This window comes from Tubulanus polymorphus, chromosome 5 (assembly GCF_964204645.1).
Source record: "Tubulanus polymorphus chromosome 5, tnTubPoly1.2, whole genome shotgun sequence".
NCBI classification, from domain to species: Eukaryota; Metazoa; Nemertea; class Palaeonemertea; order Tubulaniformes; family Tubulanidae; genus Tubulanus; species Tubulanus polymorphus.
In genome coordinates, this window is record NC_134029.1 from 9,895,563 (window position 1) to 9,920,733 (window position 25,171).

A 25,171-nucleotide genomic window follows, 5' to 3' on the forward strand; every position below is an offset into this window, starting at 1 on the left:
TTGAGTTATGATGTAAATCTTTGGCAATAATCCGTCAATTCCTTCCATGCACGGAAATATAGTAAGTAGTAGGGATACTAATTAAAATATTATTAAAAAGGTTTATTGTTACTATTACATGATCATTGTACGTAGAAAGTTGATAATTGTACAGAAAAATTACTTTTATAAATACAAGAATGCCTTCGGGATATAATAATCCCAGGACTGAAATATATCAGATTTCGCTTGATAACTGTAGACAATCATTTCAGATGGATGGAATAGTGGAGTACAGACATAGGAACAGTGGCAAATATTCATTTTTGGAAAAGTGCCTCATTAAACACACTGATTTCACGATTTGAACGTCTTAAAAACGTACATGAAAAAATTGATCTTAAATATGTAAAAGTTGTAAATTTTCCTCAGTGCAAGAGAACTCACAATTGTTCCCTACTAGATATACGGCTGCTCCAATCCAAATCATTTCCTATGGCCCTGGATCACGACCAAGTACAATATACATACATACTTACAATCATATCCAAGATTTATGACACTGCAGTCAGATCCGCCTAATTCAGATCATTTATATCTGGATTTTCATTCGGATATTATTTACAGCCCATTGATACATGAAAAATATGTATGTAAAATATGATCTTCAAACCAGATTTCTCATAAAATATAAATTGAATCAGTCCTAACTGACCCAAATTATCGTAAGCGGGTGATTTTCACCAAGTGTCGTGGTGATAGAACATCTACAGCCTGGCATTTGTAGACAAATTTTCTAATATCGAATCCCTAGTTCATTTCCTAGTGATTTATAAATTAAAATGCAATACGTGAAATTGTGAACCCGAATAGATAAGAAAATCGGAAGAATATTGATATTAAGTATTGAACATCATAGGGAATCGTTCCGGGTAGCATGTGATTGATGGATGCCTACCACTACATAAAGACAGTCAGATAATTTCAACTAACTTGAACTCGAATTCCCAATGGATGACAAAAAAAAGAACTTTTACAAGTTTCAACATAATAAAATTTATTCTGTCTTTATATTCTTCATGCACTATCTCTGAGACATCAGAAGCGATATGAAACAACGCATCTCTCATACCAGATCAGCTGTGAAGTTGATTCGCTACTTTTCCGAGGACCACTTTGGTACAGTTCTCATTCTCGTAGATAATCCCGATGTAATTTAACAATTTCCTATCAATCTTCCTCATCACGTCTGCGTATATTCCGAGAACCGGCCATTTTGCGTTTTTTAAAACTAACCGGCTCTGTGATAGCTTTAGCATTTTTTGATAAAGTTACTATTTTCTCTTTAAATTTGAATTTTGGAATATCTGGAGGTGAAGCCGACTGTTGAGGTGGGGCATTTACTTCATAATTCGATTTTGGTAGCTGTAAATCTGGTAATTTCCTACAAGAAATCAAACAACTAATGTTATGCTTTTAGAAATTCTATTTCATAGACAGCAGACTTTCTTATCTCAAATGCTTTCAGAACAAATCATCACTTTAGCAATGTGAACTAAGTTCTATTGTCCAACTTAAATTGGAATTCACCTTACTCAAATGAAAATCACTGTTTCCAATTGATTCAAGTTAGGAGTCTACTGTATATATTTGACATTGGACTGGTATGAGCAGTAGACAAATTGGGCAAGCACTGGGCCATCCCACTAGCAACAAAAAATAATTTTTTTATAATGTTCAGTGAGTATGGTTTGCTCACAGTAGTAACTGTAAGTCACAAGCAGTGATACTTGACAAATTCCGACATACATGTAGATTCATTTGAAATTTAAGCTTTGAATCATCTAGTTTATTCTAGTTTATTTATGGGAATACAAATCTAAACCACATGGTCATTTACTGCTGCATACCGAATAAATAAACTGCATGTTTGATGTCCAGCTCAAGTGCTCTCAGATGCATTCAGGTATTTTTGAATGTGTAAATAAGTAAAACCATATAAGAAGAAAACAAGAAAACTAAGAACTTTTTGGCCCAAAAATCACGTGGCAGTTTCCAGATCAAGTTTTTAACAAGTGGAACCGGAGATAGAAATGTTGCCCTGGTTAACCCTTTTAAGCTCAAGTTTTTTACACTGCGACTACCCTAGAAATTCAATTATTTTCGGTCATTGTTGCGCTTTTCGACAACTCATATTTGAAGCCATTAAGTTAAAAAACAATCAGTCCTATGGCTTAGCAGTGACATAAACAATTGTAGACAATATTATGACCTTTCATATGATACCAGGTTTGAGTATTTTAGTTACATAGCATTGGTCAGTATTTGCCAGATTCATCAGAGGCGGGGCCAGGACTTGGCCTTGAGAAGTGTTTGATTTTCGTTGTCTATATCATAAATATCATCTGCACTTTTTTATAAAGTCATTGGATTCACTGTCTATTAGTTCTAAATCATCGTCTCCAAACTCATCATAAGCAATGATTTATAATAAAACTTGATCTATATTCATGATTTTACCTTACTTATTTCGAAAAAATGACAAATTTTGACTCAAAAACAATGAATTGCAACCATCAGAAATTTTTACGGCGAATAATAGACAGAAACGCCATCTACCGACTAATGATGTGCTATGATGAAAACCTGTAGGTGAAACGACAATAATTTACACTTTTAACAGCGCACCTAGGGTCAAGCATGAACTTAAAAGAGTTAAGGTTGGCACTTCTTGTAAATTGGCACCTGAAAAAATTTTGCCTCTTTGTATTCTGAGCATACTATCACCCATTGGCTGTTGTGGTAAATGACAAAGGATCATTGTTTCCCATAGTAATTGTAATGTTTGCAGGCGCAAAATATTTGAATTTTTTGTCGCAAAAGTTTGAATCATCGAGAGCCCGGGATACAAAGAGACAAAATTCTTCTGGAATTGGAATTATCGGTGCATCTCATTACAGGATAAAGATTGATACTGAACCAATTTCAGAAATTGCCAGTAGTCCCGAATTTTCGGGGTATATTTAAGAAGTATGGAGAAAGGTGTGTTTATCGCCTTTCTTTATAATATAGAATAGACAAGTGAAGCCCGTTGCATCATGAGTAAATTCATTATGAAACATGGCAGATGATTGAAGTAGGGATAACATATCGTTGGAGAATTATTAAGCACTTCTCCATTATCAAAGCCCATATTCAAATGCCTGTGCAACGTTTTATGGAAATCCCATCAAAAATTGCAAGCCATATTGTGCTAACTAGAAATTCAAGGTGGCTGCACTGGTAGCCATTCCAGATGGCTGATAACCCCCACTTTCAATTAGGATGGACATCACACCTGTTCCAATCCTCGCTCCAAATTTCAGGAAAACCCATCAAGAATTGTGAATGTATCCTGTGGGATCTCAAGGAGATGGCAGACGCACATTTACTAATAAAAGATGGCTCTCCCAACCAATTTTGAACAAATATTTAACTGATCTAGATCATGGTTTTTTATTTCTTAGAAACGTGTTATCCAGTTTATGTTCCTACATAATCAATTTTTCACTTGTGAAGGCCTTGATATCTCATTTCTCATAATATCGCTTTCTTTATAATATAGAATAGACAAGTGATGCCCGTTGCATCATGAGTAAATTCATTATGAAACATGGCAGATGATTGAAGTAGGGATAACATATCGTTGGAGAATTATTAAGCACTTCTCCATTATCAAAGCCCATATTCAAATGCCTGTGCAACGTTTTATGGAAATCCCATCAAAAATTGCAAGCCATATTGTGCTAACTAGAAATTCAAGGTGGCTGCACTGGTAGCCATTCCAGATGGCTGATAACCCCTACTTTCAATTAGGATGGACATCACACCTGTTCCAATCCTCGCTCCAAATTTCAGGAAAACCCATCAAGAATTGTGAATGTATCCTGTGGGATCTCAAGGAGATGGCAGACGCACATTTACTAATAAAAGATGGCTCTCCCAACCAATTTTGAACAAATATTTAACTGATCTAGATCATGGTTTTTTATTTCTTAGAAACGTGTTATCCAGTTTATGTTCCTACATAATCAATTTTTCACTTGTGAAGGCCTTGATATCTCATTTCTCATAATATCGCTAAGCCGCCTGCATCACTCCCGAAAGACAAAATAAAAAGAAAATAAAGGCCAATGGTCCAGTAGCTCGCTAAACTAATGTAAAATAAAAAATTTGTCATGGAGGCTACTAGTAAGCAAAAATTCATTTCATTGAAAATTTAAAAAAAAGAAAAAATAAATCAAATAGGAATTTTGGTCAGTGATAACTGACTTTTTAACGAGAATGAAATCTTCGAAAAATTGATTATGGGAATTTTGTCTCAACAAATTAATGTTTATTGTAATACATCCCCGGAATGACAACAACTAAAACTATGAGTGACCAAGTTTATGCAAATTTGAGGCCAGTGCCAGTTACTAACGAAATAAAGTTTATTGACTGCCATTTTTTAGAATAATTTCACGATAGGATTGCTTTTAGTAGGCAGGCAAGCTTACATCTTCACTCAAGACAAATCATTGTTACGCGCGATATACACCGTAGCGCGCATTGACTGATACATACACGCAGTGAACAAGAGAGTATAAGGCGATATCGTATACGCGACTGTACACGACTGTTTTCAACGCAAACGCTCATCACTGTACTACGATTTACAAACTAATACAAATAATCAGGCTCCAAAACGGATCGTCAATGCGAACGTCAATAAAATGACTTCAATGATGATAAAACAATTATTCCAGTCGTGTAAATATCAGACTCATCTTAAAAAATTTGATGCTAACAGCTGATCAGTATCATCAGTGAATCAGCCGTGTGGCAAACACGGAAGTAAATTTCCGCAATTTGAAACCAGAATTTCGTCAGATATCTTGATGCAACGTTACCTTGTGAACGTGATTTCAAAACTAGATGAATCATTGAACACATCGCACACAATAAATCGTTATATCATACGCCTTGAGTATCAGTATTCATGAAACATTTTCATCAAATTACTTACACTTTCGGTTTCTGAACAGTAACCCAAGATCCATATGCACTGGACCGACTTTTTTTCGGAACTGGTTCTGCAGTTTGTGTGGGAGTGACTTCGGCAGGAGAGGGTGTGACTGCTGGCATCTCTCCAGGAATCGGAATATCTTTTATTGATATCTCAACACCGATGATAGCTGCAGTAGCGCTGGCAACACTACTTTCTTCACTTCGCTCTTTTAAATCCACAGTAGGAGCAGTGTCTTCAACTTTTTCATCTCCATTGTCTTCCTAGAAAAAGGATCAGAACAATTAATATGCTCAGAGTTAGTATCATTCATGGCTTCATGGACATGTAGAATTACTTCAATGATTCAGTTTACCGTAGCTTTTGAATATGAGGTTTTATAGCAATCAAACACATCCTTATCTCAAGGTCAAGAATTAGTTATAAAGACAGCTCAACTGAGATTGTTTCAATAAAAGCATAAAATATGCGTTCACAACATAAGTAGCTAGCCTCGACTAAGTGTCGGTGTACGTGGAGGGGGTACAGAGTTGACATTGACGGCTACATAAGGGCACCACCATATCAACAGAGCTGATGGAGGCTAGACGCTGGGACCATCAATGAGCTGTCTACAGAAACTCCAGCCACAGCTTCCTGAAGCTTGCTTACTCGAGCCATGGATGTTCTAGAGCTCATAGCCCATACCCAGGTAAGTGAATTAGTGTGCCCACATCAGCTGAGACTTACTGAGACTCAGCTTACATGGAACCCTAAGTAGTGAATTAGGCCCTACGTCCATAGCTGAGGCATTTGCCTCCCAACATTCTTGAGCTGAGTTTGCTACTACTAATCAGTCGTCCAGGTAAACAAACAGATGAATCCCCTGGACCGAAGCAGTGGCGTTGGGGGAACCTACCCTGGTAAGACTATCCAGGATAGATGTCACAGCAACAACAGCAGATTTAGGCAGACTGTCCTAATCCGGTATCTGGGCAAATATGTGTGAACTCTGTGCATCCAGGCAACTGTGACTATAGCCGCCTTCTAACGACAACTAGTTAGACCGGTCTAAATGGGTCTGTACCTGGTCCAGTCCAAATTTAGACCAGACCAGAACACTTGTTGATAAAATCACTTGTCACCGGGCTCACAAGATGTCGCCATGTGCTAAAATATTAACTAGGCCTGGATAAAGTCTTACTTCCAGATTCCAAGTAGAGCGAGGCATTCTTCATTTGACCAATTCGTTCCTCTGTTGGGTTAAGACATTTTTGACAATTCGATATTATTCTATCACACCAAAACTCAGTGTCGTTTAAACACGATTCAAAACACGGAAATAAAACGGATGATGATTGCGACATACGAATACGAATATTTGTTACGCTCCGAACATTTCCGTGGTATAGGAGGAAAATACAGTACTTAAAATTAATTAATTACATAAAACCATTTAAAACTTAATAAACTGGACTCACACTCTACCGCAGAAGTCGCGACATCGACCGCTGAGATTCAGAATTACGATTTAGACTGGACCTGGTACCAGTTTCTGTCCACACACATAGATTTAGACCAGTCCAAAATTTTGACAGGACCTGGTTCGCTCTTTTAGACCGTGCTAAATTAGACCGTCTAAACTAGAATCTTATTTGGAACAATATTTTTTCCCGTGTGAATGCTTGGTCCGGTCTAAATTTCGTCGTGTGAACCCACCTTATGATCCACATGACATGGCGTTGCATGATAAGATGAGCTGAAGAGGGCTTAGCACTTGTTGCCCCATGCATAACAAAGAACTCATCAATCAGTGATGTAAACAACATATTACCTACAGGCTCAGTGAGTACCAAGTGGGATGGTGAATTAGAATGTCGTAGCTTACAGAAGTATAGGGGAGCTCCTGCAGTAGGAGGTAACCCATGAGGGGTTGAGACAGGAACGTCGCCTAATGAATTTCTTTTGCCCTCTGGAACAAGTTCTTCATTGAAATTTGAAACTACTTTAGCATCCAGAACATCATCAAGTCGGCCACCTTGATTGGAGCAGTTTTTGGGCTGTAGATGTTTCAAGGGCAAAAATGTATGATCCAAATATCAAGATAATCCACTGAAGTTTCTTCAAAAATTCTCAGGATAACTGAATTTCATATACGGACAGACAACAAAGAGTGAAGGCAATAGCCCGGGGTTAAAATTTTTTGGAGCAATTTTTCCAAATTGTCAAGAAGTTTAAGTAAGCAGCATTATATTTGTGATAGTAGATTCCCGATACTTACTAATTCAGCAATTGAACTGTCTCTGTCTGTCTCCTGAATTGTTGACGATGGATTGTCTTCAGTAGCTGTTATATTTTCAATTCCTGGACTTTCAGTCTCGGCTGCTATCGAATCCAACATATGAACTATGCCACTTGTAGGTCTCTCCCATGTTGACTCTAAAACAGTAAAAATCACAAACAACTGTATTTTAGGTCCCTGCTAGAAAAGGGTGGCTCTAAATGCTTTCAAATTAACCATTGGTAATAAAAAATTGATGAGAATTAATTGATTATTAAATCATGTTGACAATTCAAAATCATAAAATATAATTGATTACCAATTACAGTTTTCAAGAAGATTGATTGTTCATGAAACAAATCTCTCAACTTGCCGCACCCTAAAGCTATCAGTTGAAGGCTCACAAGAAATCTTAACGATGAGCATGAACTATTGGTGTTATCATTATCTAAAAATTATCAATTGGTGCAAGAACATCATGCCCACTCGGTGAAAAAGTCAATATTCAACGCACCCTGGTGAACAAGTACAGTAATCAGTAACCTTGAAACTCATTGCAATCATGAATTTGTCATAGGCTGCAATTTTGAAATGTATTGTGGTTACAAGATATGCCTGGGTACCAACATACGTATATGGAAATACCATGTTATACTGTTTTTCATTACCCCCTGGTGAACATATACAGAAACTCATGTCCTTGGAGACCCTCACCCCCCTTTTTTCAACGGATTTCCATTGATCTGAGGAATGACAAGAGCCCCATGGGGCTTGACGCGGCAGCTTCAAAAATTATTAAAGATCTCAAAGACCTGGGCTTCAATCATAATTTCATACTTCAAATGCTCGACGAACAGGCTTTTAAATCATTTCCAAGACTTTTTTGCCGAACCTTGAATTAAATGGAAATATCAAGATAAAGATTGCTCTTTACAAAATTATGTATGAATGATTTTTTTCAACGTGGTGTTTTGGCGGAATTTCAGAGGGAATCTGTGCTTCAAGTACATGTAGTTAAAAGCCTGTCTCCACTTAAACCAAGAAATTTTTTTCCGGGAAAGTTTTACGAAAATCCGTCAAATGAAACAATCTCAACGCACATTACATCATGGAACTCATGAGTTCTATAATTAGATGTAAAAATCACACGACTCATCATCCCTAGAATCCTGATGAAGGAATCTAAGACTGAGATTGTTTCTGAACAGTCACGCACCAGTAGAGGAGAACCTCAAACCACAAAACGCGCGTAGATCTTCAAACAGTACCAAATTCAGAGCGTTCAGTACGAATACCGACAATTCAAATTTTCGTTCTTTCCTAGAACTGCCACCCAGTGGAATCAGAGTACTAACGACGAGATCGACCTTACCTGTGCCACACCCCGTTGCACCGCTGAACAATAAGCACCCACTCCCTGTGTCACCAATACGTGGTCAACGCAGTATCATAATCAATATCAAGAATATACGTGGTAGTTGGATTTCCCCAATGACTCTAATAGACATCTTCAATCTGTACAATGTACGCCACCAGGATGCTGAACGATTTCATTTATTACATACACTGTGTATGAAATTGAAATGAAATCTGTTAGATGATTCATTATAATTAATTAAACAATTATCACGATTCATTGCCCCTTTTTGATTTCAACATATTTGTTCATCAAGCCAATCAGTGCGCATTAAAAATATGTAGCCCGGGCGCGCTTGGTGGCTTCACACTTCACAGAGGTTCACGCACGGAGAAAATAGGCTGCCCCAATATTTCATCTATCGACGATTTTTTTTCCCTTTCACATGTGAAACCTGGGCAATTTTACCTCCAATAACCATGGTCGGGCCTACCCAACCAATGTTTGCTACCGATGTGTCTGTTAGATGCGTGTTCTTTGATCACAGGTGCTTCGACATGTATCACATTTACATTTACACGTTTGACATGTACATGTTACAGGATAAAAACCACCATGTTACAGGATAAAAACCACTTGCAGTGAAAAAACTGCAATTTTTGCTAATTTTTAGAATTGCATAAACGTGACTCATTGATCGAGCTTATCGACTTGGGGCAAAACTTTTGTCGAAAGATTTAAAGGACAACTAGTTAATGACGATAATGCGTGTTTGAAATTAAATTTCAGTGGTTTTAGCAGCAGCTTAGCGAAATTTCGCTGATAGCATTTTATTATTGTGCAAAGCCATTGCAATGTACAAGCGGAGCTGCCGCTAATAAAAACTGATTGAAAAGGTGGAAATCCACTGATCGGCTGAAAATTATCATCCCTGCACTATTCAGAACTGGAAATTGGAAGCTATATCCGCTGTGTTTAGTTCATTAGGGCTTTCTGCTCCTTTTGCAGAAACCCTAGTGTTATTCTGCAGATTACGATTATTACGGTTTTCTGTTGCAACCAAGGAAGATCCTTATTTACAGCTATATATATATAACAAACATGATATGTTTGGACAGCATGCGTGTTACCTTCCATTTTAAAAGTTTCAGCCCTATTCACCATAACGTTAGTCACGTGATCATGTGTTTATTAAGGAATTAACACATCGTGAGGTCGGTGTATAGTGCACCTTGAAATTAACTATTCAATATCGATTCACCTGTACGGTGTGATATATGCAAATTAGTTATGCAAATCTTTTCCTGCAATTTTATGAATGTGATGATATCAACCTGAATGATTATAGCAACAGCCCACTGGATATGCCACAAGTAGGCCAAAAACCATGCGTATTAAAGGTGAGAATGTAAATTTCCTCTAATATGAGCAAGGCACATATTTACCAAAATTTTGGTGTGTAGCATGAGAGACCTAAGGTTGAATGATCGAATATTTGGAAATTCATGGCGATTGGTTGTAATTTATTACAAACCTGCGGAGACACTATTCCAGTAATAACTATAGCCTTCTTCAGTCTTAGCTTCAAACCATTCTTCCTGAACTTCCGGTGGCTTTGGAGCGGGGCCAAATAATTCATGTTTTTTCGGTTTTTTTGGTGGAGCTTGCGGTTTTTTAGGTGGAGCTGTCAGTGGTGCTTTTGCTGAAAATAAGACACAGACACAGTGGTTTAAAGTACTGCTAACTGATAATGTTGAACCTGATAAAAGAGAATGTTGAAGTAACGCAGCAAGTTCTAAATCATTAAAAATCAAAAAATTCAAAACTGGAAATGTTACTGATTTATTATTTTCTTTTCAAAATAGGACCGATTTGGTATGAAGAATAAAAGAGAGTGTGAAAGTGTAAAAGGCACACTGTGCAGTGTATTTGATGTCATAGGGCATACATGGACTGAATCTTAAAACTCATTCCATGAGTAAATTTGAATTGGAAGTTTATATAATATGGTGCGGTTATCTGGAAACCCGGACTGAAAAAACATATAGATAATCTCAAGAGGGTCCATCACCATTTTACTAAGCTGCTTCCTGGCATGAGAAACCTGGCCTATAAACATCCGTATATTGAATCTCCCTACACTTAGCTACTGCCGTCGGAGGCGACATGATCAATGTCTAGAAATATTGCAAGAGATTGATGTTTCTATCCTCCTTACTTTAGACAACAATTACAGGCAACTGCGAGGCAACAGCCTAAAGCTGGTAAAACTGAAATGCAGGACTACTCGAATATTCTCCCGGATGATGTCCTAACCTCAACAACTGTGGATTGTTTCAAAGCTCACTTCGACTGTCATGCTAAGGCGACCAGCCATATTTTTGCTGTCTGATAGATACATCGCTTGCCACCAGACACCAATTGACAGTAAACTTGTAAAGTGTCAAATCTGGGAGTTGTTCTAGTTCTGATAAAATCACCAAGAGCTCAAAGCCCTGCGTCATTAGTGTTTGACCAATTAGAGCAAAATCATTTGTTCTGGGTCTATGGAAAAATCAGTTCCACTTGTGATTTCCCACAGGAAAATCTACATGGAATAAAATATTTGAATAAAATAGTGTGATGAAATAATTATTGGTCTACTACAGTGAAGTGAGCCGAAAAAGGTAGAATTCCATGTATCCTGCGATGCCAATATTGAGAAAACCGTTTTCTGGTTTGATAGCCAGATCACTCTCAATAGGCTTAACAGTACAACAAATTATCACTATCAGGGGGGATATTTGAGCCATAAAATTCGATGAGATATGATACTGCCTGACAGCCGATAACTCAAGCGATTTGTTGAAAATACAATCAATCACATGAGAACAATTAAGAAATCGAAACTGAAGTGGTCTATTTTCAATTATTCCTAAAAATATCCTGCTTTAACACTGGGAACTTTCATTTGTTTTTCATATGAACGCTAAGCAAGGAACCTCCAATACCTTTATACTTATCACGATACTTTGCAGCATTTTCTGGATCTTTTATCTTCACTCCATATAAAGCTGCCATTGATGGATCATTCACGACATCCCTCTTAAAGGCCGCCATAGCTGCCTAGAAAATTCATGAAATCTCATAAAAACTTAAAACATATACGTCAACTCATCTTGTACAACAATTACAACAATTGTTGTTCCCATCAGATTATAAATAAGTACGCTTCACTCGTAGATGTGTGAGCGACAGTGGCGCTGTAATAAGACATTTTCACATAATCCCTAACCTTTTCCATAGCTTTAAAATCATCAGACTCTTGTTGCTTCTTTTTCTCAGTTTCCCCGCCTCTCTTTCGAACCTGAGAGAAAAGATGAAATTTGATGATGAAGTTGTGCAGTAATTTGATTAATGACACGCTATTTCAAAAGAATATTAAACTGACTGCTGTTTGACATTTCAAAATCAATCATTTACCTCAGAAATTCTTTTACTGACATTTTCTTGATGTCTTTTGCCCTTCTCATGGAAATCAACACTCTACAAGGAAAAATCTATATACTTATTGTTTAAGGATTATAATGCTCTACACCATCACATAAAAAGTAGTTGTTCAAACTACTCACTTGAATCAGGTATCATTCGATTCGGACAACTCTTGCATTATTATTTTATATTATATGTTTCATCTATGAGAATATTCGTAGTGTTAACCTGGTTTAAAATAAGTGACGAGATGAGTAGTACTACATAGGTTAACTATTTATTTGACGCACGAGCTTTCGCTTCTAATGTATAGAAGCTTCATCAGGTGAATGAGTCACCTATATAGTACTACTCGTCTCGTTACTTATGTTTCATCTATTAAAGAGCAAATGCCATTAAAATAGAATATTGTGTAAAAGTCATTTTCAAATGTGATGTATTCACAAATGTCAAATATGCTACTGGTTTGAATTTAAGTTCAGACATTACTGAGAAATACGACTTTTAACCCTTTCACGACCTATCCGGTATGACATACCGGATACAGAAAACACGAAACTGCCCAGTCCGGTATGACATACTGGATAGAGATATACTGTTCAAATCACCCGCTATTTTGGTTACTGTATGGTGCTGCCACTCGCAAAGTGATGTTGCACCAATGAGACACCGTACTTCACAAAAACGAAAGTAAAAATGGCTGCGCCCAGTAAAAAAGGCAGCGGTAACAGAAAATTATCAGCAAATGAAGTTTTAGATCGAATTTTAGCTGACTCTGATTCTGATGACCAGGACATTGATGTCGGCGATGATTTAGAGTTCAGCAGGAACGAAAATGCAAGTGATGAGTACGATTCTGATTCAGATGAATTATATGATGACAGTCTTTTAGATGATAGTTCACTTAGTGCCTATCCAGTTGCCATGGTTACGCATGAACACTCATCTGATGAAAGTAATGATTCTGTTGCTCAGCCTATAGCGAGAGGGCGTCCAAGACAGAGAACTGCAGGCCCAATTAGGCTCGTGGTATGGGACGTGGACGTGGCCGTGGTCAGGGACGTGGCAGTGGTGGAAATGTCGTTGTGCAACATGTAAGGCCTAATCCTTGGAACTGGACTGACACTGTGACTGGATATGCACCTAAAAATATTCCAGTTACAGCTGTAGAACGTGTAAGGCATCGTTTTAACGAAAATGATAACCCTAAACCCATCGATTTTTACAATCTTTTCGTTACGGATGAACTTTTATATCTGATTATACGGGAAACAAACCGGTACGCGCGTCAATACATAGCGGCCAACGGTGAAGAAGTGCCATTTGAATGGAAAGATGTGGATTTGCCAGAAATCAAACATTTATCGGTCTAATGCTGATGGGAATAGACAATTTTCCGTCGATGCGGATGAATTGGAGTGCAAATGAACTTTTCCATACACCAATTTTTAGCCAAACAATGACGAGGAACAGGTTCGAACTCGTACTACGTTTCTTGCATTTCAATGATAATGATCAGATGCCAGACCAAGCAGATGCTAATCGCGACCGTCTATATAAAGTTCGCTCTCTAATAGATTTCTTTCGACGCAAATTTCGTGCGATGCTTGAGCCCGGCCCAGATGTTTGTATCGATGAATCCTTGCTCCTCTATAAAGGTCGTTTACACTTCAAAGTTTATATTTAAAAAAAAACGAGCGCGTTTTGGGATGAAACTGTACAAGTTATGTACACCAAATGGTTACACAATTGACTTTTTGGTTTACTGTGGCTCTCCAGAGCCAAATGAGACATCAGGTTTTGAGGAACTTTCTGCAACTGAGAAAATTGTCGGTACTCTGATGGAACCACATCACCATATGGGTCGCTGTCTTATTGTGGACAATTATTATACCTCACCGCACTTGGCTAAATGGTTGTTAGATCAAGGAACTTACATTGTCGGAACTTGTAGGAACAATCGTAAGATGTTTCCAGCAGATTTGAAACTGTTGCCTGTGGACAAAGGTAAAACGGCATTCTCTGTTGAGAAGACGCGTCAAGTTTTAGCTATAAGGTTTCGAGGTATCAACGATAAAGCTAGTGGTAAACCCAAAATTGTACATTTGCTATCAACAAAACACATGCCAGTTACAGAATTTGTAAAGTTTGACCACAAAAATAGAGAAATTATAAAGCCAAAAGCGGTAATTGATTACAATCATAAGATGGGAGGTGTAGATCAAACCGACCAACAGCCCCACTCAATTCATACTGTTTGGAAAACGTACAAATGGAGCACTAAACTAGCCGTTCACTTACTTATGCTAGCAGCCTTGAATGCTCACAAAGTTTGTAAGATGTCGTACCCGAGAAATGAGTTTCTTGGATTTCTCAAAGATGTTATAGCTATTCTGTTGACATCATCTCCGCGTCTCAGTGCCAATGTACTTCGGGATACTACCGTAACTCGTTTAACCGGACGCCACTTCCCGAGAGCTCGAGGCAACATCCCATCAGGTGCGAGGCGCAAAACTAAGATTTGTAGGGTTTGCTATGCCCGTGGATTTCGAACGGCTAATGGAAAACCAAAGGAAACTGTATTCATTTGTGTCAACTGCCCAGATCATCCTGGATTACACGTAGAGTCCGACTGTTTCTATGTCTATCACAATGTGCTGGACTATGGAGTAGAACCCGTGGACAATACAGACTATTGAATGGATTATTGTGTAAGAATACAACTAAATAACATGAAAAAAGAACTGATAAGGTAGGATCTAACTTTTATTTCACATTCAATAGGATAACAAAGTATGTATATAAGTTTTACAGATAAATTGCGCTTTTCGGTCAAACTTGAAAATCAGCTTACCTATGGTATAAGGGTATAAAAAGAAAACATAAAGAGATATTTATAAGGCATACCAAAGGTTCTTCTTCAATTCTAGGGGATTTATAGTGTTATTTCACTATTCTAAGATTAAAAGCTGTTAAATTTTGTGTGGGGTTCTATGTTTATTGTGATTTTCAGGTTTGACCCAGAAATAAGGGGGCGCGAAAAATATTTTCTTTTCAGTAAAAACTGAAATTGTTGATTTTTCCCATGTTTGATAGTTACAGTGCTGCTAGTAGACCAGTTGATGTTCAAAATAAAGTTTGTTTTATGTTGCTATAATTTTTTTTAGTTGTGAAGTGGTCGTTTCCGTATAATTTTAGTCGAAAAATGTTGCTTCCGCAGCCATATTGGATCACGTGACCTTGACCTGGGGGGTCAAGGTCACTAATTTTTTTGCAGGAAACGATAGCCCCATATGTTTTCTATGTAGATAGTATGTTCATACTAGCTGTCTGTAAGTCATTTCTTTTTCCTGGGATCATTATGTATACAGGTCAAATATGGGCAAAATACCTCCGGGCCATTAGAGAACATATAGTGCGGTCACGAAAGGGTTAAATTGGCAATTTCAGGACGTGCTCACTATTATTGTTTATGTAGGCAGGTGCATATTTCTGACGTCATCTCTGACAATAAGATCATAAATAGCGCCACAGCAGGTTGTACGTGAACTATATGCACAGAGTGAAAGATAAATAAATGACACAATTTACGGCTAATTCGAGCAACTTTTTTCGATAAGTCAGATCTCAGGTCATTATATTTATACTCAAGTTTCTTCTGGTTAAGAAATCCCGTAAAGTTGCATTTGCCAGCATTTGCCCTTTAAGTGATTATCATTGGATATATTGGTGAAGTTTTAATGCTGGGTATTAATAGAGTTTTCTGACCTTCCCCAGAAAAGCCTCTTGTCTTTACTATTTCTTTTCCCCTTTCCGGCCAGAAAAATTTCATAAAATGTAACCTCTCTCAAATTCCACTACTAATCGGTAATAAGCGCTCTAATCAATGCGGTGATCATTATAGAGTTCTGAAAGCATGGGCTAAAATTAATTTCTAATCCCTAAATTCCGAATTTTACCTGACGGACGTGACTTCTGGTTATGGATACTTGAAGTCCAAAATGCTCTTACAAACTGAAACCTCTTATGACCTTTATAAAATGTATTCGATCATGCATTCCAATGTCCACTACTGGTTCACCAAATTTACAGATATCTACCACAAAGAATCACGAGAGTACTGAGATAGATAAAGCTGCTGAAAGAGCTATTTTACTGAAGAGTGGCGGAAGTAATGGTACTGATTGTGACACTGATTGACGAGGACAATTGTGAAATGTTAGCTTGTTCTATCTCTGATTATGATTTATTCCTTTTTCAAACTGTGTATATGATTGCCAAGGAGCAGATGCCAAACGAAAAGATTAACCCAACTCTTCAATTACAAAAATTGAATTGAGTGAAAATTGACAATCAGAATATCTCTTTGCACACAATCAGCGATATTGAAAATTGTCATTCTGATTCTTTAAAAGGTGACCTTGTTAAGTGTTTCAAAAAATCTCCAGCATTCGTTATGATGTTAGATGAATCTGATGATATATCTGTGAATACGAAATTGGCCATGTGTATCAGATATGTTGATAATAAAGGCAGTCCAGTGACTAAGTATTTGAGCACATGGATAAACATACAACATTGTTAATAACGTAAAAGAGATCTTTGACCGCCTAAAATTATCAGAGTGCATGGGGAAGATACAGATGGCGCATCTACAATGGTTGGCCGTAAGACATGTGTTGGTGTAGAGATGATAACGAAGTACTGCCCATTTTCTTTACAGACCCATTGCCTTGCACACTGACTAGCCTTAACTTGTGCAGACTCTTTTAACCCTTTCATTGCTGACTAATCAATACCCTATAGTGCTAGAGATAATTTGAAAATTTTGAAAAATTCCACCCTAGCGTGTTGAATAATGGAAATACCACTATAGTGCATCTACACCACTGCGCAGTGTGTTGTTAGTTACTAATATTTCACTATGTTTGACAGGTGCTAATATCTTTCAGTAGAGATAAAAACTAATTACTAATTCTATCAATACAACACAGTGGTCTAGACACACTGAAAAGGTTAAAGGAATGAAAGTATTGGAAACATTTCAGACCAATTTTTATTGTCTCTATAGATTTTTAACAACTTATCTGTATGATCAGCCAACCTTGATAAAATGCAGGCAGTTTTGGATGACCCTTCTTTGAAATTAGAGGAAACTGCTTTTACTGGCTGGCTTAGAATGAGAAATGTGGCAAGGGCAATGAATAAAATCTACCCGTCTGTGTTAGATAATTGCGAGCACCAGGCATGCCTACTTTACCCCGATGTTTCAGTGTAACCTGCGCCGGATTTTAGCTGCCACCACCTGTGTATGCAAGTAAAGGTTCAATGCATCCCATTGAAACTATTGGAACGGTATGTTGCTACTCAAGAATTTTGCGAAAATTGAAGTTGAAGCGAATTGCAGTTTTTGGAATTTTATCGCTAAATTTGAAGTAAATGTGACATTTCCGGCACTGTTTTTGGAGAAAGGAACGTTCATAAAATGTCACGCAGGTTTAGTGATCATGAAATAAGAGAGATATTTGCTGACAGTGACTCTAATGACTCAAACGCTGAAAGTGGTTCAGAAAGCGATTTTGAACCCGGAAATGAAACCGAAAGTGAACCCGGAAGTGATTTAGATGCGGAAGTAAGTGACAATAATGGTGAAAATAGTCCTGTAAGTGACGATAATACTCCTGATAGTGATGATAATCAGTCTGCTGATAGTGACAGTACTGATAATGACAACCCCAACCCCCAGCAGTACCTGTCGTCCGTGGTCGGGGACGTGGACGTGGTCGAGCTACTGCTGCTTTTAGAGGCAGGCAGGGTCGTGGAACTGGGAGAGGTCATGCCCCAGTGCGTGGTCGTGGTGGACGTGCACAAGGTGCCAACATTGATCAGGATCCTGATTGGGCTGAAGATAGAAACCACCCCCCTCCTAACTGGTTGCCGCAGTACAACTGTCTGAATCCAGGTGAGTCCAAGTTCGATACAACGGACTACACGCCAATTGACTTTTTCATAAAAGCTTTTCCGGACACTATTATAGACATGCTAGTGACTGAAACAAATCGTTATTTTCAACAATAGCAAAACAGTGGAAATACTACTGATAGTGTTCTAGAAACCTGGTATAATGTCACTAGTGACGAAATGAAAGCATTCCTGGCATTGTTGTTACTGACGGGATATGAAGATCGGGGATCTTTTCGTGCACATTGGTCTACTGATCGTCGGACTGATAAACCAGGATTCCGAGCCGTAATGAGCTGCAATCGGTTTTTGATGCTATTACGATTCTTGCACCCTGTGAATAACGAAACACAAATTCAAAGAGGGCAGCCTGGTTATGACAGGACATTCAAGGTCAAGTCTTTGATTGAATAGCTAGTTCGCGCATGGAATGACGCCTTCCATATGGAAAAGTTTCTGTCCGTGGATGAAGGCATGATAGCCTTCAAGGGTCGAACTTCTATGTTGCAATACATCAAGAGTAAGCCTGTCAAGTGGGGCATGAAAGCATGGATACTGGCTGGGTCGAAACTGGTTACGCCCACAATTGGACGCTGTACAAAGGAGCGGACGGTAGTCAAGTTGACCTTGGGTATCGAGTTGTTATGGACGCATCGCAGAATGTTCGGGCTGGCCAGGTCATAACATGTGACAATTTCTTCACTAGTGTGAAACTATTTGTGGACCTAACAGATCGAAACATTGGTGCCTGTGGCACAGTTAGGGCGAATCGTGCAGGAAATCCACTAAAACTGAAGCAATTCACGGCCCGCACCAACAAACGACAATTGCAGGACATGTCGCCTTTGATGTTATGGCATAACGCGTCAGACATGTTAGCAATTGGTTGGTATGACAAACGCCCAGTTTGTGTATTGTCTACTGTTAGCAATGCAGGTGTCACTGTGAAGCGTATTCGTTCACTTGAAGGAGAGGATGGTTACAGACAAATCGAAAAACCAAATGCAATTGAGGACTACAACACGTATATGGGTGGAGTTGATTTGAATGATCAATACAACTCCTATTTCAGCATACTACATCGTTCAGTGAAATGGTGGAAAAAGGTTTTTTGACACCTGCTTATCACAGCAGTAACAAATGCATACATAATGCACAAGGTGTCCAATGCTGCTGATGCAATGACCAGTAGACAGTTTCGTTTGAAGTTATGCCATGAACTTATTGCTGACTACCAACGTGCACCTCATCAACCTGGTCGTCAGATTCGGCATAACGATGCACCACAGCGTTTGAATGGAGGAGCACATTTTATGGAAAAAACTAATGGCAGGCCTGATTGTGGTGTGTGCACACTTAGAGAGAACAAAAAGTATGTTCGCCGGCATCAGACACAAAGGCAGTGTAAAACATGTGTACCTCCTGTACCTTTGTGTGACGTTCCATGCTTTGAGATTTATCATCGTTTTGTGGATTATAAGCTGTATTGGAGGCAGAATCACATGAATAATCAGTAAAGTGAGACAAATCATGTTTATTTCAGTCTCTAATATACTTTTATGCTTTATTTCTTGAACAGCTAATGATTTTGAGACAAAAAAGACAATATTCGTCAGAATTTGTATGTTTTTCATGAATTTTCCATAATTTATCCCAAAAATGTTTCAAAATATGACAAATTTGGTATCATTAGAAAGCTTATAAAGAACTGTGCAAACGTTTCCCATACACCAAAGCTGTATCTCTAATAGGCTGGGAGCTACAAGCATTTGAATATAGGACGTTTTCGCCTTGCAATTACCTTAAATTAATCTGGGACTGGGATAGCATGTGTAATAATTAATCCGGGTCTCAAAGGGTTAAAGGGAAGCAAACCAAAGGGTAATTATAAACAACAATAGTGAGTATGAATATAAATTGAAACTTAAAATCAGTAGTAAAGAGACAAACTAGGGGGCACTTAAATTAAAACAATGGTGAATACAAGATGAGAGACTAAAATTATTGATGAGTGACAAATAACAAAGGATCAAAGGGGAAATCAAGTGTTGAGTTTAACCAGTTTACAGGAGAATTTTGATATAGGTTTACTAAAGTGTGAAAAACCATTGTTAAGATTTACAACGTTGTTCCAATGCTCAATTATTAATGCAGATTCCAAAATATGTCTTTTAGTTTTATCGCTGCAAGGGTAAATTAATTCAGCATTAGCGAAATCAAAATTCTGTGAGGTCTGAAATACATGACTAGCAACTCCGCTTTTCAGGTTTAAAGGCATGAAAGGATGGCTCCGACGATATCCAAATCACTAGAACATGTTCAGTCTCAAGAGGAGCCCCTATCTATAACTTTCCCATCTATCACTCAAGTTAAGCGTATTGCGCCTGAATTAAATCATTGACTACTTTTATTGAGCACGTAGGTTATGCTTTTTTGGATGAATTGAAGCCCGCGACCACAGATTTTATATATAGATTTCCCACGCAGCGCTATTGCATGTATATATATTACCGATCTGCAGTGGTTCTAGACAACAGCGGTGTTTCGCAATGATGTTGTAAAAAAAGATTTCAGAGATCGTAGCACCGGTTTTATGAGACGCTTTTCCGGTTTGTTCTTTAAGTACGCTTACGATCTAACATCAACTTTCCCCCAAGACCCTAACCCCCTATCATTTTCTCAACGGATCTACATCGATCTTAAGAATGATAAAAAAAACCTCCAACCGCCGAAAACTGCGGATCCGCGGAAGATTTTCATCCCTGTATATATTTAATAGGTTCTGTGTGAATTCCAATTGATGGGCTATTCTGTGGAACTGGCAGGTCAAAGGTGGCCGCATACGATGATGAAACTGTAGAATAGATGATGAAAGATTTCAAACATATCTCAGATGTAAGTATGGTGAAAATATATGGTCCAGTGCACTGTTTGTAAGATTGTAGTAGCTATGGAAGATGGAAATTCGCCTTCGCAGTATCTCATTCAGACTGCTCAAAACTTGTTTGAAATGGAGGGAGATCTAAAAGATGCTGTCATTAAACTTATAGCGTTGTATTTCATAAGTGACATATACTATCCGCAGTGTTATTTCCAGCTATTGGGAATTCTACAACGTGTAATTCTTCAAGAGAATATTGAACTGGGAAGGAGAGCCTATAAACTGCTGCAGCTGTTGACCTGCGAGTAGATAAGTGAAAAAATCGCCAATGATCTCAAACTTTGAAGATAACCTTTTCACAGTTCTGTATGTGAGAACATTCTGTAATTTTAGTTTTCAACCCACTTGGGAATTGCATCCTAGCAAGCCATTGCATTCACCTTTCATTCGTCTGTTTGCCTATCCCTAGACAGAGCGTGTTTGAAAGAGAGGGCGATCTGAAAGATTGAACTATGAAGATGGGAACTTGCCGTCGAAGTATCTAATTCATACTGCTCAAAACCTGTTTGAAATAGGGGAGATCTTAAACATGCTGCAATAAAACTCTTAATATTGCATTTCATATGTAATAATAAGAGATGGGTACTTGCCATCAAAGCATCTAACTCAAGTGAATTTTGCAATAAGCACATTAAAAGTGTTTTGTATTTTGTGGAGGATGTGATTACTTTTTGAAATATTGGTTATTTAGATTTCATTAAATTATTTTGTAAATTAGGAGAGATGCCGAGGAGCCATGTTTACCTGGTGATGTTTACCTGGTGTTGATTCAGTAAATGTGATCAGTTTGTAAATAGTTTTGGTGATTCATTTATCGGATGAAGCTTATATAAAAAATATTGTGTTTAGTGTTCCAAATCATGTTTCATTTGAAAACGTTCCAAAATTTGTTCAGATATATGTTCCCAGTTTTTGCAGTGTAGTGTGGTATGTGAATGTGCTTTAAGCACACAAAATAGAATAAAATCAAAATACAGGGCATCACTCAAGGCCCAACAATTAGATGTGTTAATGAGGATTGCTATGATTGGACCGGCTTTTGACGCTTTTGATGTAAAACTTGTTATTATTTTGTGGCATAAATGAAAAGCGAGGAGAATGAGAAGGCTGGCATCAACATATATGCCAAGGGCTAAGAAAGCAAAAAAACTAAGTGTTGTGCAAATGTATGAATTCAGCTTGTGTTAGGAGAAATAAACAATTACTGTGGTTCCGTTAACATTAACTTCAATGTTTTAGATTTAGAAGGGTCAATATTCTATTCGAAAACTGGGTGATGAAACTCATATAGGGACATTGTTCCATTTAGTCTTTACTGATTAAGGAAAAAATTGTTATCAAATACTGTTTGACTAAAGTCTTTATCTGGAGCACTGAATGTAGCACAACAATCGCGCCTGAGAACAACACTGTATCATGCGAATCAACGTCACTACCAGGGATATAATCACCGGAGTCATTATCGTAAAAGTGCTTCCTACAGGTTGCCTTCTGATGTTAGATACCTATATTTGATACTAAGCTTAGTAAAGGGAAATCTTCTTTTATCAGCTAGGAGACATGTTGAGATCTATTTGGTAGTAAATGATCGTGTCCATAGAATGTGTCTGTATTGCGAATCTTCGTATATATATCTGTGCTGTGTCCATTATCCAATTCATTTTGCTTAAGTGAAGTGAGATTTCAAATACATTACGTGTTATCCAAACTTTATTGACCAATCTATAGATTCATTCTAAAACTTGCTACTATCATTATCTTATTAGTATATTCCATATAAGTCTATTGGTTTGTTATTTTGTGTATACTAGTATCGTTACTACGGCATTTTTTGACAGTATAATTATTAAGATTATTACTTAGCATCTATATTTGATAGTATTCCTCATGTCAAGTGAATTATGTGCTTAATAAATGTGCTTATATGCATGTATCTGTGTATATGTATGTGTCTATTTATGGATGTGTGTGTATGTGTGTATGTATATGTATATTGAAGTTCATCAATAAGCTTAACTTTTCTGCTGTTTTGTGGACTTCAAATCAGCATTTGACTAACCTCAAGGCCCTGTTCTATAAACTTTTACAATCTAATGTTGCGGGTAACTTTTCAGGTATACTTCAAGATATGTATGCTCATGTACTCTCTCTTCAAAAGATTACTTAAGGTTCAGCAAACCATTTTATTTGACCTTGGGTTTGAAACAGGGATATGTTTTGAGCCCTTAACTATTTAATCTTTTCATACATGACCCCCTGGCCCTGACAGTCACTGCAACCCAGTTGAGCTTCACGATACTTATGAACTCTGTTTCCTATATGCTGATGACCTTGTTATTATTTCAAAATCTTAAACTGATCTCCAAAACGTCCTTCATTCTTTAACTGTCTACTGTAAGAAATCAGGTCTCAGTGTAAATGAGCTCAAAACCAGTTATTATTTTCCGCCGAAGTGGAAGGTTCTCGCCAAATGTAGCTTTCTTTCTTTGAAAATGAATCTATTGATATTGTAAAGGAATATAGTTATTTGGGAATTATTTTTTGTTTTAATGATAATTTTAAGAAGGCATGTGACAGACTCGTTGAGCATGCCCATAAAGCCCCTTTCAAATCAAAAAGAATTGCTGTGCAGAATCATGTAAAATCTGCTCTGATTCTGTTCGATAGTTTGATTATCCCTATAATTACATAATACTGTGAATAGGATGCTTCTTATATAAATAACTTCGATCCATCCAACTTCTATAATGTTTGTGAATCTCCAGCAGCTCAAGCGCACCAACGAGCTGCCCAGCCACCTGGTCAGGCATCATTTGGGGCAGAGGGCGTTCCTCAGTGGCAACCTCCCTAACGTAGCTCAATGCAGCAAATGCCAAAGCGCCGCAGTTGATCGAAACACTTCACCAATCCATGGAGGCAGCCAATGTGCATTTAGGTGAGGAACAGGTCGTCTGTTCGACCTCACCCTCCGATTTTGAGCCATCCACAGAGTTCACCCACCATTCGGATCCATCCACAGCCTGTACATGACTTTCCAATCCACCCACCGTACTGAGCCAGAAATTCTTAGCGCTCTAAAAATCTGGTCGCAAAAAGACCCAAGAAGTGCTTTTAGAAGTGACGATAGGTCAATGAACTCCGCCCAAACAGCATTCCTGGTTCTATGTAGGACATCTAGTGTCCCTGCATAGCAGGGCCTAGTATGTAGTTTTACCCAATTTTTGACTTAGAATATAGACTATGTATGTTGTATCAAAGGATGCTTATGTCTTCTTTTCTACGTAGGTCAAAATGGCACGACGTGAGAGATTTACTGTAACAAATGTGTTGAGTATGGTAGATGGTAATGATAGTGACCTTGGAGATGGCGATTTTGAAAGCGATGATGAATCAGAGGTCCGTGTTGATGACTTGACTTCTGGCGACAGTAGTGATGAACAGACAGAAGATGAAGAAAAAGATGATGATGATGATGATGATGATGATGATGAACCATTAGTAAACCTGGCTAGTCCTTCATATTTACAAAAGAGAAAGAGCCAGAAGAAAACCTATAAGTGGGAAAAAATAAACTTTCGTGCACCAATAAAAAACTTTAGCGGTGTAATGCCAGATGTGCCTGATAATGTGGGAACGCCATTGGAGTACTTTCGACGGTATATTTCTGAAGATATGCTCCACAATGTTGCATTCAATACAAGTCTCTACAACATGCAAAAGTTTGGCCGTCCATTGGAAACAACTGTCAAATATATTGAGCAAGTTATAGGGATATTCTTTACTATGGGGCTCGTGAAGATGTCAGGTATTAGCCCTTACTGGGAGTTAGATACTCATTATCCAAAGATGGCTGATGTGATGTCGAGAAATCGATTTCAGAAATTACGTGCCACAATGCATTTTGTTGACAATGAAGCGATAGGTGATGAAGAAAAGAAGGGTGACAGACTGTGGAAACTAAGACCTTGGCTGAAAAAACTTTGTGAACATTGCTTAGCTGTGACTCCAGAAGCATGTAACTCTAGCGATGAAATGATGGTTCCTTATAAAGGGAGCCAAAGTACAGTAAAGCAGTATGTGAAAGGGAAACCCCATCCTTGGGGATTCAAGATTTGGTGTCGGTGTGGAATAAGTGGTCTACTTTATGACTGATTT

At 37.9% G+C, this 25,171-nt stretch overlaps 1 protein-coding gene across 2 annotated transcripts in view; it reads right to left on the reverse strand.

Annotated features, from left to right (window-relative positions):
- Window positions 1-135: 135 nt before the first annotated feature.
- The window catches only part of LOC141905008 (uncharacterized), a 90,197-nt gene continuing 65,161 nt past the window's right edge, over window positions 136-25,171 (reverse strand). The window contains exons 3-9 of one of the 2 annotated variants that reach the window (XM_074793700.1): window positions 12,106-12,168; window positions 11,918-11,989; window positions 11,634-11,748; window positions 10,178-10,345; window positions 7,287-7,444; window positions 5,027-5,289; window positions 136-1,423 (exon numbers count right to left, since the gene is read on the reverse strand). In XM_074793700.1, the coding sequence (XP_074649801.1) occupies window positions 1,210-1,423; window positions 5,027-5,289; window positions 7,287-7,444; window positions 10,178-10,345; window positions 11,634-11,748; window positions 11,918-11,989; window positions 12,106-12,168 (1,053 nt within the window). In that variant the 3' untranslated portion in view covers window positions 136-1,209. The remainder of the gene's footprint in view (window positions 1,424-5,026; window positions 5,290-7,286; window positions 7,445-10,177; window positions 10,346-11,633; window positions 11,749-11,917; window positions 11,990-12,105; window positions 12,169-25,171) is intronic. The other variant, XM_074793699.1, reaches the window with a different exon arrangement.